The sequence below is a fragment of the Mya arenaria genome, chromosome 3 (assembly GCF_026914265.1).
Source record: "Mya arenaria isolate MELC-2E11 chromosome 3, ASM2691426v1".
NCBI classification, from domain to species: Eukaryota; Metazoa; Mollusca; class Bivalvia; order Myida; family Myidae; genus Mya; species Mya arenaria.
In genome coordinates, this window is record NC_069124.1 from 54,915,042 (window position 1) to 54,928,997 (window position 13,956).

The 13,956-nt window shown below is 34.3% G+C and overlaps 1 protein-coding gene across 3 annotated transcripts in view; it reads right to left on the bottom strand.

Annotated features, from left to right (window-relative positions):
* Nucleotides 1-13,956, bottom strand: part of LOC128228712 (coiled-coil domain-containing protein 158-like) — a 36,196-nt gene that overhangs the window by 19,503 nt on the left and 2,737 nt on the right. For 2 of the 3 annotated variants that reach the window (XM_052940183.1, XM_052940181.1), the window contains exons 6-19: nucleotides 13,724-13,833; nucleotides 12,203-12,293; nucleotides 11,406-11,642; nucleotides 10,758-10,834; nucleotides 10,135-10,164; nucleotides 9,650-9,760; nucleotides 8,049-8,163; nucleotides 7,607-7,726; nucleotides 6,815-7,012; nucleotides 5,807-6,495; nucleotides 5,189-5,298; nucleotides 4,659-4,837; nucleotides 3,716-3,874; nucleotides 2,910-2,933 (exon numbers count right to left, since the gene is read on the bottom strand). In XM_052940183.1, coding sequence (XP_052796143.1) covers nucleotides 2,910-2,933; nucleotides 3,716-3,874; nucleotides 4,659-4,837; nucleotides 5,189-5,298; nucleotides 5,807-6,495; nucleotides 6,815-7,012; nucleotides 7,607-7,726; nucleotides 8,049-8,163; nucleotides 9,650-9,760; nucleotides 10,135-10,164; nucleotides 10,758-10,834; nucleotides 11,406-11,642; nucleotides 12,203-12,293; nucleotides 13,724-13,833 — 2,250 coding nt within the window. The remainder of the gene's footprint in view (nucleotides 1-2,909; nucleotides 2,934-3,715; nucleotides 3,875-4,658; nucleotides 4,838-5,188; nucleotides 5,299-5,806; nucleotides 6,496-6,814; nucleotides 7,013-7,606; nucleotides 7,727-8,048; nucleotides 8,164-9,649; nucleotides 9,761-10,134; nucleotides 10,165-10,757; nucleotides 10,835-11,405; nucleotides 11,643-12,202; nucleotides 12,294-13,723; nucleotides 13,834-13,956) is intronic. The other variant, XM_052940182.1, reaches the window with a different exon arrangement.

A 13,956-nucleotide genomic window follows, 5' to 3' on the forward strand; every position in this document is an offset into this window, starting at 1 on the left:
ACTTTAAATCGCACATGACTCATGAGTCTTGTAATTCAGCTTTTATTCCCCACCTTCAAAAATAATCAATGAACTAATTATGTGACTTTTTTCTGTACTTTAAAGAAACTTATGCCCGAAGCATGGTTTGGATTTAAAAGGTATACATTAAAATGTTACATTTTTTATACACATGTTAGGAATTTAAACAAAGTGTGAACGACGAATCAACAAAAATGCTACACTGAAAGATCTTAAGTTGTATATAATTATCATTTTTTATTTTTTTCTGTGGAATTGGAACTAAAATTGTTTTATGTAATTTTAGTAATCTGATTTCTGGTATGCAGCATGTTGCATTTGCATTTCAAAAGAAAAGTATGATTCAAAATCGTCAGGGTGTCTGGTTTTTATTTCACCTAAGAATACATTTGAGGTTCAAAGACCTTTAGGAGAGTTGAAGGGATTAGGCACCAAATAGTCCCAAAATCAGAAAATACAGTATTTCCTCTAAAAAAAGGCTAAATTTGTCAATATCATCCAGTACGATTACTGAGATATGCATGGAAGAGACCCATGGCCAGTATATTTCGAAATGGAAAAATACACAAAACTTGAGAAATGCATGTGCCCTAAGTGATATGATGCATCAGTAAGTAAGATTCAATGCATTGTGCATTTTTTACTGTTTTTTTTTTCCTTTCTTGCAATGGTATCATCTGGTGTCTAGTCCCTTTCAGGGGAAACTTGAGTATTCTGGGACAGTACTCAAAAAGCATCATAAGTCATTTCCTAATTTAAGTTGATTTCTTAAAACTTTTCATAGTCAAGTTAAAAGAAATGTTTAAGTGTTTCTTAAATTAAAGCATGTTGTTTTTTTTTCAACAAGGTCAATGAAAATAATGTATATATTTGAAATTCTTTATTTTTTATTTCATATTACAAGGTTCACATGTTGAAATGATGATTGTTTTTCATTTTATATTAAGTGAGTTTTTAATGAAGTGCCATAACTCTGAAGTTACTGATGATTAAACCGTATCGAAAATTTCAGCCAATTCACATAATATTCATCTTTGGTGATGAGCAGACAAAAATTTCTCAAGTTAATATGAGTTAATATGGGTGTATAAAAAGGCAAGAAGGAATATTTAATGGAGTTTTTTTTAATAAACACCTGGTTTATAATCTTAACTTTGAGCCTGATGAACTGTTCCTCATAGAATGTATAATATGACTTTAATGTAAATGAAAGTTAGCATGAAACCATAACAGAGATAATTGCACTGCAAAATTAATGGCAACCAATTTGCCAAACCAAACGTTATTGGATAATATGCAAGTTCCTTAATTTTCAACCTGATAATTTCTTTTCCCACAGAGTTTATTACACAGTAACACCATTTAAAAACCTTTAAATCCATTTTCAGAGAACTGAAACCTTTCATATCGAATTTGAAATCCATTAGGAAGGGTTTTAAAAAACATTTAGGCAGTCTGTAAAAGTTTTAATACATTCGTTGTTTTTTCCTTTCAACAGTTAAATTTATTTAAAGCTTTCCAGAATATAAGACTAATGGGAAAATCAGCTAAAAAAGCTGAAATGCATGTAAATGTAAATAGGTCAACAAAGCTAAGGCTCGCCTAGGTTTAACAAAGTTATGGTGGCGCTCCATTGCTCACCAAAAGTATGGTGGTGCTACAAGGCTCGCTTAAGTTAGGTCAACACAGTTTTTGTCGCACTGCATGGCTCTATAAAGTGAACAGAGCTTTGGTGAAACTACATGGATCACGAGGTATCTCAGAAGTTACTTTAACCATTATATATTTTACAACAATTGTGAAGGAAGCTATGATAGCTTATACTAAATCACTCTCGTTGGCACGATGTAGCGCGAGAGTGTGGTCTTGTGTTGTTAGGGAAACTGGAGTACCCGGAGAAAAACCACTTGTCCGGCAAGGTATCTCAGAGGAATAGTGATGTTAAATGGCTCGCCTAGATATCTCAGAGCTATGCTCAATTTGGTATCTCATTACAACTTTCACAAGGTAAAAGTGAAGGTCAATGTCACATTATTGAATTCATTAAACATTGCCAATAAGTATCTAATTGATAAGTATGCTTGTACTAATTTAGCAGACATACGTTTATCAAAGAATATCCCTTAAGGTTAATTTCTGTAATACTTTTGGTGCTTGAATTTCTCCACAAAGCTTTTAAAATGTCAAAGAATCTGATAAGCCTTTAAATGTTTGGCTATAGTGACATCTGAGAGTATTTTGCAACAGGATTCCTATTGCATTGATAGGTCATCAACAAGAACAATCTAGAGGGAATGCCAACGCCTGTCAGTTGGTGTTTTTTCTGTCAAACAATGGGCTGTTTCATTTGAATATCTGCTACAGTTTTTGAGTTACGGCCAAGATTTAAGTTTTAGCCTGACAACAATGCTGAAAATGCCAACAATGACCATCAAAGCCATCAATATAGCTCCACATTTTAATTCGAAAAAAAACAACAAGAGACAGACTAAAAATTGCTGTATTTCATTCCAAACCTTGTTTCTGGTATCTAGGCCACAAATATTTCTTGACATTTCAAATGTAGTTCACTATCTCTCATTATAATTATATCATTATTGGCTATGCTGCTTTTCACATAAAACATCAAATAATTTCAGACACAGCTTTATGTATCCTCCTGAGCAATATTAAAGATTAAAGCTTGTAACTTGGTATGTTTCAGTGGTTTGATATTAGTATAACATTTGTTATTGGCTACATGTAATACGGTACATTACTTTTCAAATGACACACAAAAATCCTTTACCTAATGGGCTACATAAACCCTTACAAAAGTTACAAATGTAATATGATTGCCTCTATTAAGAGCTAATAAGAGCTATACCATGCACCATCTTCATACTTACTTCTTTTTTTCTCTCATGAATAAGCTAGAATTACCATGGAAGCGATTGTCACATTTAATTTGCACACGGCATTCAAACAGAATCTATAGATAGTCTAATTGCTTTTTTGCAGCTGCGCTTTTTAGAAGTGATCTAAAAACAACCTCTGTCAAAAGGTGATATACTAAAGCCCTATGACATCACCATTTAAAGCATTCTCAAGTTTTATACTAAAAATACTAGCAAAACTACAGGTATGTGATTCCAATTTTTAAAATTTATTTTCAAATGAAATATTTTTTTCTGATAGGAACAGAAAACAAATGATGAATTATATTAGATTTTCATAAAATAAATCACTCTAAGAAACTATCATAAACTGGCCCCAATTTCTCGAAACTTCTTAAGCGTAACAGGCTTAAGCTGCTTATTTCAGTCAGCCAAAAAACATACTTATAGTGAATTTTCATAAATGAAAAATGGTTTATTGTGATAATCGTAATGATAATTTCTATCTTAAGTATAAAAACATTTAAAGGAGTATATAAAACAGAAAATATTGAAAGACAAAAATAGTGGGTTTAGCTTAATCCTGTTATAAGAGACTTAAGAAGTTTCGAGAAATTGGGGCCTGTTTCTTACAAATGTCACTTAAATATCATTACACTGTCACTGCTTTTATAAAGCTGGCAAGATATTTTAGGACAAAAAAATACATAAGAGATCTGTACTAACAAGCAAGAGATGTATGTGAATGACAGGGCAAGACCTTTAAAGGTTAATAACCCCATAATATATTGCTCTTTAAGGTCAGAAAGTAACCATACCTTCTCCAGAGAGGACTCAAGTTTTCCGAGCTGTGACTTGAGCTCCGATGTGCGGCTATTGCTGGTCTCCAGCTCAACCATAAGCTGCTGATTCTGGACTAGAGCTTTATTGAGGCTCGACTTCAGTTTATCTTTGTCACTATCTAGTCCTCCTTTTTCCTGCAGTTCACAAATAAAATGTCAGCAAACTGTCAATTATGATATTTTGTGGTCAATTAGCAGTAACTTCTGTGGCCAATTAGCAGTAACTTTTGTGATCAGTAATAGCTTTTGTTGCAGTAATTTGAAACTATATCAAGTAATGCAAGTAATGGAGCGATAAAAATGGTATAATTGCAATGGTACGAGAAAATTAAAGTAATCAATTTGGTAGGAAGATCAATCACAAGCACAAAGTACATATGAGTTTGAATATAGCAGTTTTGGTTTGTGAGGAACTGTTCCTTCACTGTTATGATAAGTGCATCTATGTTATCCACTTAGGAGGTATTCTATTTCCAACAGTAATTTAGACACATTGAATGATCCTAAGTGCTAGGAACTAAAACCTACACTGTGAATGAGGTCATTTATATAAAATATTTCAACAAGTAGAAACCATACAATATTTTGAGTATGACTCATGAATTAATTGTGATAATATGAATAAGACAATTGATTGGTAAATGTCTCAGAAAAAAAAGTAATTGTAGACTCCAATCACGCAGTAAATATACTTACTGAAGAACAAGAGGGCCAAGATGGCTCTTAATCACTAACAAGAGTTTAAGTTTTATAACTTGGAATTAGTTGGACACTATACTATAAACATTTTTGTTATTCTGTTTTCCTATATAAGTCTATATAAATATATGGTTTGTTTTGTGCTCTAACTGTTTATTTAGACATGTATTCATGAAATAAACAGTAGAAGAAATGATGACTTGCAATTAAAGATTAAAACCTTGAGAATGGCATCTAGCTGATCCTGGTACCAGCTGATCTTGGACTGTAGTGTGTCAACGAGGCTGCGTTTAGCTGTCACTTCCTTTTGCATCTTGTCGGCCATTTTGACTGCGGTGTTGTCCACGGACTCACGTTTTCTCAAGGCCTTCTGGGCCATTGCCAGATCCTGCTCTGTCGCTGAAAATTTAAAGATGTTGGCATAATGACAAGCAGGGTCCACATTATTTTTTCAATTTTATTGGAAACGAAAACTATTTTATTTCAAGCTTTTTAGTGGTTTATGGACTAAAAAACAGGCAGTTTATCAAAATAAAATGTCACCCCTGACATTGATTCCATTTCACTGTGAGTATTGAACATAAATTCACAAAGCACTAAGCTTATACTTACAAAAGTAGCCATTGCCTTTCATATGTTAAACCCAATGTCTATCTTTCACACACCAGATAATCTTGCATCCTGGCATAAAATGTCCCCATTTGCCCAAAATTCTTAACACTCAAGTCAAGAGTCATAAAGACTACTCACATTTGAGTCTGTACTGCAGTTTGGCAATATTTCTCTCCAGGTTGTATTTCTGGCCCTCCAAGTTTTTCTTCAGCCCATCTCTTTCCTCAGTCAGGCCCACCACTTCATACCTGTGAACCATGTTCAAAGGTTAATTGGGTACAGGTTTATGTACTATATATTATATTGTGTGGGAGACTTCACAATCCCATGAAGAAGAATATAACATTTCATCAATGTTATCTTTTCACTACTTTGATCAATGAATTTCCTAAAACTGACAAATTTACAAAATATCTAAACAAAATCTTTTAAGACGTTGATAACCAAGCAAAACTTTTTTGTGTGCACACTGTATGAAATATTACAATTTATGAATGCTGTCAGGGCTCCCTGGTCCCTTTTACAGGGATAAATTAAAGGCCTCGAAAAGAAAGAGAAAACAATCTGAGATTACAGATATAAATTACACATTTGACTAAGACCTTAAAATAAACAATGTCTTTGTAACTATCTCCAAAAACTACAGTAATGCTATAATTTGATTATTAATGGTATCACTACAGTAGAGACCACTGTAATAGAACAGTGGCAATGATGGTCCTGCAGTGGCAGACCTAACCAAATAAGTCCACCCACCTGCTCTCCTTTAGCTCCTTAAATAGTGTCTCCTTCTCCTTCTGAATAATCGCCATCTCCTGGGTCCGTAGGTCAATTTCACCTGCCACACGTTGTCTCTCACCCTCCAGCTCTCGCAGACGTTTCTCCCTAATTTTCATTTTCTTTGCCATTGTGTCCTTACTTGATTTTAGCTCCTCCAGAATACTTGTTGTTTCTTGTAATTGATGTATTAAAACATCACGTTCTTCTCGAATGTTTTCATAGTTTCTTGAATTGGATTCTATCATAAGCTGAAGATTCTGAAGCTGTTCTTGTAAAACACTGACACTCTTTTCTTTCTCCTCAAGCTGTATAGTCAATCTTTCTTTCTGAGATTTCAGTTCCCCAGCCTCGTTATTTTTACCGTCCATAATGTTAAAATAATAATCTCTTTCTTGAGACATCCGATCGAAATCAGACGATTTAGCAGTGAGCATGTCGGTAAGGTGCTTTCTCTCAGCAACTGCAGCTTCTAACTGCACCTTGAGAGTGTCAGCCTTGTCTGTAGCATCTCTAGCCTGTTGTCGAAGATCACGGTGATCCCCTCGTGTTGATTCCAGCTCATGGGAAACGCGGTTACATTTTTCACTGACCTCGCTCAGCTGTTGGGTTAGACTGCTGATTTTCTCCATGTGTCGTTCACGTTCTTGACGTTCAATCAGTGATACCTGGATTACATTATAAATATCGTACATAAATACACATTATTTACATGACATTTTTTATATTAAAAACTGAAAGTCAACAATTGTCAAAGATGTTTTCATTAAACTTATTTGTAACAAGAAGCATGAATGTACCCTAAATTTTGCTAAAAAATCACTACTAAATAATTAATATCAAAGCCAGTTAATTATAACTATAAGTATGAATTTTTTACCATTCATACCATCCATAAATATACAACACATATGCAGATACATGTATGTACAAAATGATATTAAAAAAAAAGTTCATCATAAGTCTTTTTAAAAAGATGATCCTCACCTTCTCGGAAACTGTTGCATTACACTCCTGTTTGACAGAGGCGAGAGTTTTCTCGAGTCGCTCCACATCGCGTGTTTTTTCCTCAAGCCTGGCCTCCAACTGTGCCTGTTTTGTCCTAAGTTGACCCTCCCGTTCCCAGTACTTTCCAGAACCCTCCTTCTCGGTGTCAAGGTCACGGGTCAGACGGTTGATTGTCACCTGGTTGCAAGAGTTGTGATTGTTACATAAAATAGTTGAAAGAATGAGCATATTAGTAATAGCACTAGTACTTACTGAACCAAGGGCTGAACAATTTGAATCATGAAATTTTCATCAATCCCTGAATTTAACCAATTGGTAATCTCTTTTTTCATAAATCCCATCAATATAAGTAACTGGCTCTCTCTTTATTAATACATGCCCTCTAAAATATAAGCAATTGGCTTTCTCTTTATTCATAATTTCCCTTGATGTAAATGATTTACTATCCCATTATTCATAAATCCCCTTGATATAAGCCATTGGCTTTCTTCTTTTTTTTTAAAAAATCCCCTTTGGCTATCTCTTTCTTTTAAATTTTTTGTGTGAAATATTTTAATTGTATAAAAAATGTTTGAACAAATACTGTTTAAACAAAACAAAAGTTGATATCATTTCATTATAAAATTTGAAAAATCTGGACCAAGAGGAGATGACAAGATGTTTGACAAATGAAAAATGATTAAGGTGAAACATTTATTAAATTTGTCTTACTCCATTGTCCAATTTTATTCAAAAGAAATAGACATCTTCTACTATCCCACTCCAGCTCACCTGTAAATCAGCTACACGAGACTCCATACTGGCGTGATTCTTTGTCGCGTCGTCCCTCTCTGTCCTCAGTTTGGCCATCTCCTTCTCGGTGTTGTTCAGGGTTTGCTCCAGTGATTCCCGCTGTACATATGGAACATGACAATGATCAACAGTTTACTTACACATACTGTTCCAGGTTTATAATTATTTTAATTTTAACATATATAAATACTTATATAAAATTTAAATTTAAAGACAAGTTTAAACAAGATCGTAGAGGAGCAAATACCACATTCAATGTTTCCTTTAGTCAAACTTACCTTGAACGTTTTCTGAGTTATGACTGTAGATAAAGATTTTAAAACAAAACCAAGCCATCAAAATACAACTTTTTTTTCCTCTGACAGACAGACAAGCCCATAATAGAGCTCCACAGGATTTCTGAAAAAACTGTTTAGAATACCTTCGAGGCATATTTATCCCGCTCTTCATGGAGCTCCTCACGCAGATGTTTGATCTTATTCTCCAGCTCTGTAACACTTTCTTCTCGCAGCTTCAACTGTTGCTGGTGCTGCTCTCTGGAAAAAGAAATAATTGACCTCAGGTAGGTGAAATGCACTAAAATTGCTGTGTATGCATGAAATACTGAGAGGTGCTTTCTTTACAATGGTCGTTAAAAAACATAACAAGAGCTGTCACAGAGACAGCGCGCTCGACTATTCCGCCGCTTTTCAGTGTATGGATTGAAAAGTTTTGGCGAAATATGCATGGATCACTGTTAGATAAGATTTCAATGCAATACATGATGTGCTGAGATATTAACATAAATGTGGTTACATGGAAAATTTCAACCAGAATTTTTAAATCTAATAGTAAAGGGCCATTATTTGCAAAGTACAGTTATCTATCTTGGTTATTCAATTATGTTGGGTGGTTGAATACCATTGTATAAAGTCTCAAGGCAATACATCAAGTAGTTGCTGAAATTTTATCCTACGTGTGCTAACATGCAAGACCTTAACCAGAATTTCTAAGTCGCATAAGAAAGGGGCAAAAATTATATAATATGAAAGATACAGTTATCTTACTTGATTAAAGAAGAAGGTTAAATGGTTGGGAGCCTGTGTGTAAAGTTCCAATGCAATACATGATGTATTTGCTGAAGCATTGACTTAAAAGTGGTTACATGCAAAACCTTAACCAGAATTTCTATGTTGAACAAAAAAGGGGCCATTATTTGAATTTAATGCAAACAAGAGTTATCTTACTTGGTTATTTAATTAGACTGGATGGTTGAGTACCATTTTCTAAAGCCTCAATGCAATTCATCCAGTAGTTGCTGAGATATTAACCTATGTGTGCTTACATGCAAAACCTTAACCAGAATTTCTGAGTCGAATAATAAAGGGCAATTATTTGCATTAAATGCAAACTAGAGTTATCTCACTTGGTTAGTTAAGTAGGTTGGATGGTTGAGTACCATCATATGAAGTCTCAATGCAATACCTCAAGTAGTTGCTGAGATATTAACCTATGTGTGCTTGTACGCAAAACCTTAACCAAGGTGTGATGCCGACGCTTGGGTGAGTAGTATAGCTCTCCATATTCTTCGAATTGTCAAGCTAATAAAAATGTGGAACGATGCATGGATGGATGAATGGACAGGCCAACCTAGGGGTGTTTAGGGTGGAGTTCATTAGAGTTAGGAACTTATTTGGTTATAATTTTTTTTATTGAAAAAACATATACACATAATAGGTTGTTGTTTATTTCCGGACGGACAGACTGGTCGATTACTATAGGGCACCCTCAAATGTTTTGAGGGCCCCTAATAAGCTAGACAACCAGTAGGAGGAAAAATTACTTTCATATATGTCAAGCGTACATACCTAAAAGTAATATTACCTCTTTTATACCTGAAAATTGCTTTTTGTAAGTACCGGTACGCTTGACAAACTAAAGAGGGCAATAGCAAACACCTGTCAAAAACAATTGCACTTAAAAATTATGGAATTTTGAATCCCATTTGAACTCATGTCTTTTTTAATTAGTAATACAACATACTGAATAGTAGAGAGCTGTGACTCCAGTGAGGAGGCTTGTTTACGGGCATTGTTGGCTCTCTCGTTGGCCATCTGTATCTGACGCTCATGTTCTGCCGTCATCTGGGTGATCCTGGTGAAAGATGTATAGAACATACAATATACATTTCACAATAAAACATGGGTCAATTATTTATTTTCAATAATAACTATAATTACTATCAAGAGAATAAAGAGGCTATAATTTTTGTCCCAAATTACAAAAATAACAACACATACTATAGGGTTAAAGAATATGCAACAATGTACAACAATATACTGTTAAACAAATAAATCACACTATTCTGCCTAACACTTTAACTTAAACACACATTAATATAAGAAGCAATTTACTGCAATTGGTATCATTAATAATTCAAGCCACAGAGTTACACATGCATGTATCATAGCTATGTATTAGTTGCACTGACTTCAGGTGTTATGAACATATTATCAAACAAAAAGTACCTCCTGCATAATGACAAAGTTTCATCATCACTGAAATCATACAACATACATAACACTGTGCACCTTTACTTTATGTGACTGACTCACTCACACAGTTGGGGTGGTAGCTGCCAGGTTCAACCCCGGACTGTGTCATACCGAAAGATGTTAAAAATTGGTACCAGTAGCATTCTTCCTGGCCCTTTGCATAAGACGGTTGAACTGGGAAATTTGTAGTACTTTGAAAGTATAAAACCCATGAAAGTTGTCTCCCTTGTATCAGTAATTTACATTGAGTATTAATAAAGAACCAAGCGGTCTCTATGAAAAGAGCTAGAATGTCGCATCCATAGCTCCTAATATATAGATGTGCAGTCACTACCATCTCATGGCATTAAAAAAAACACATTCACAGCAGGGTCAAACCAAATGCAGCCAATGTGCGTGGGTAGACCTTCATAAACTCCAAGAAACAACAAACTGGGACGTAGCTAACTGATGCTTGAGTAAATACTAGATCTCTAGTTTTGGCATTTGTGGGGACTGCTAATCTTTGAATATAATACAGCAATAAGAAACTCTCAGAGGGTAGTTTTGTAACCAAAAACTTTTTTTAGTCTACAGAAGGCAAAACTGGCCCTTACTTGTGTTTATATTCAGTGGACATGGTGTGTTGGTCGCTGGTCTGGGTCTGTTTCAGTTCCTGTACTTCTCTATCCAACTGAAATTTACATGTAATACATAGGATATCATATACATACGGTAGGACTGCTTTAACCCGTTTCCATAATGACTTTGTAAACATACATGCAGTGATTGTTATGAAATAAAAATCATGTGATAACTAAAGTGTGATATTTACTTTATGGGTGACTATGTACAAAAATCACTGTTGTGAAACAAAAATGGATTTTTATCATTGAAATCATGTATCAAATTGAAAAGCAAGTAATAAATTGAATTACACAAACACTTTATGTTTTTCTTACACTTGTAGTGTATTTGAACAGGAGCCCGGTGCAGACCCCAGTGTTTGCCTGTTTTTGTCGCCAAAGATGTATTTTATAGTAGCCTAAGTGACACATCTATGTAATTAGACTTTGAAATTCTTACAAACTAGGCATGGACACTTTGTAGCACAAATAACATAATGAATATTGCTTGCAGTACTGTAGCAGCTACCAAATTCTTTTGTAAGAGCTACCATAGACTTGAAAGCAATATAAAAACAACATTAATATGAATTTAATCATATCAGTGTTTGAAATCTTATAAATAAAGCCGACCTATACCTCCTCATTTTTAGCCTTCCGGATCTCCAAATCTTTCAGCATTTCCTGTATACATCTCTCAAGCGTGTGTACAAGCATGGCTGGTGCTTGCTGGGATGCAGGGTCTGACTCGAAGTACGCCCGACCCCTCCGGCGTTCTGCGTCAACAAGAATCATCCGTACCTGGCTCAGGGTGGTCTCTGATACAAAGTTCTCCCGAGAGTGGGCATCGGCCTTCTTTGAAGTGTCTGCCAGGGCCTGAGAGAGTGATCAATATTTATATCTAAATCATCTGTTTTTCAATGTTCATTGTAACAGGATAATAGAACAATATGAGTTATCAGTACAGCATTTTGATAGGAAAAGTTATATTCAGCTTGAGTGGATTTTTGCAAATTCAGATTTCAGGGAGCCGAAGCCAAGTGAAATCAAAACCTGAAAAAAATCCATGAGAGTCAAATTTGACCTCCTGAATAAAAAATGCAGTACTTGTATCCCTTTGATCATATATCTTACTGTTTAAAATCATTAAGAAGATACGTAATTTACATCATTCTAACATATCGGAATGATACTTGTTATGACATGAAATTCAGCTGTGTTGCACTAGATAAAATACTGACAAATATATTGGCATACCTAATTGCTTGCAGATTTATGATGGGTATTTAATAAATTCAAATACTATGTTTAAGAGTGAACTTTAATCTTGCTTTCCCTTTACATTTAATTACCACAATATTAATGGCTACATTTAAGGATTGTAATAAATGTCCATTTTAATAGCATGATATTTGCAAGTCTTATTTTCAAGTTACTTGTTCTTGTTGTTTTATTTTGGCCTGTAGATCCCTTATGATGGCACTCTGTTCAGCAATCTTTGTTTCCAGGGTCATACACTCTTTCTGACTGAAATGTTAAATAGTCTTGTGTTTCACTTAAGATTCATGTATTTTAAATATGCCTTTTTACTTCTACGTCCAATGCAAGGTTGTGTATCTAATTATATTACAAGATTACATTTAATTACAAAGTTGATGATGTGTGTAAACATGGGGTAATCAAGATGATCAATACCCTCAATCTATCCCTTAGCATTTTCACAAAATCTATTTTTACTAAGCCAACTATTGTCAGTACTGAACAAATCATCAGTACCCTAGTAGTGGTTACATGGCAGTCTGAACTTTTTATTAGTTTTTTAATTCAATATTAATCTAACTCTTGTTAGAATAAAACAGCCCTATGTCACTAAAACTCATAATACAAAATGAATAGTTGTAAACAATGTATCTTAATCAAGTTTCATGAAAAACAAGCAAAGTACAAAACACATTAACATAGACTTAATGTTAGAATCAATCATCTACAAATCTTGACTAGTTCACACAAAACGAAACAAATATTAACGCCTACTTGGCTCCAAAAGTCTGTGGTTCTGCCATTCTGTCATAATGAACCATATGAAACAGCAATAATTTCATGTTCTGTATGCAAACAAACTTGTCAAAGTATGATCATATTTTTTTTTTGCAACGAAGAGATAGTCCATTTGCACTGCCCCAAAAAGCGATTTCAAATCATAAGTTTTCAGCGCTACAAAATGGTAATTTAAGGCTAAAATTAAATTCATTATTGGCCGGCTGATGTGAAACCAATGCAAAATTAACATGTAGTGGTCCTTAGTAGTACATTTAACGGTGAAACGTTAATAATACGCTAATTTTTTTTAACTTTGATAGTCGGCTTTCTTAATGTGTGCAGTAGATTGACAAGCTATAGATGTAGCCTATGATTACGAATTCACATGGTGTATTTGGGATAAGCATAAGCCAGTCATTCAATGTTTGTGGACCTTCAAATGCTAAGATTGGAAATAGTAGTAATATTTGATGTAAAGTATCGTGTAATACTGAATACTACAACAAGACATCAGCGTCAAACTATTGTAAACAATACTCACACATTTCATTTGTATACTGTGTATCATGAATTCCAAATTTTATTTTAACCACAATTATTTTGATAGCCTATCAACTGAAATAATTTATTCATCAACTAAGAACTATAGAGGAAACCCAAACATTTGTTGTTTTTTAAAAAAAGGGGCATAACTCAACAACAAATAATTTAAAAGCCAGTGTTATGGGCCTTGAACTAAATAGGTGTATTACCTTTGGTAACATGTGTACCAAGTTTCACTTGAATATCTTAAATGCTTTTCAGTTATGGCCAATTAAGTGTTTGCACCATGATGCCGGGGACGACACTAATGCTATGACTATACCTCTATTTATTTGATCTTAAAATAGCCATGATAAAAAGTTAGCACCACTTACCGAAGTTCTAGCATTGAGTCCCTGCTGGCCATGGTATCATGTAGTTTGGCCTTCATGTCCTCTACTGTGAGTCGGAACTGGCGTTTCTGACTCTCTCCAGACTCACTGGACTGATAACACAAAAAGAATATAGTGATCAACTACTGTATAGCTATTTTAAATGTTCTATGCATGTGTACATATATTTTAATGATCAGTTATGGAATTCATACCTTTATACATTATACACATAA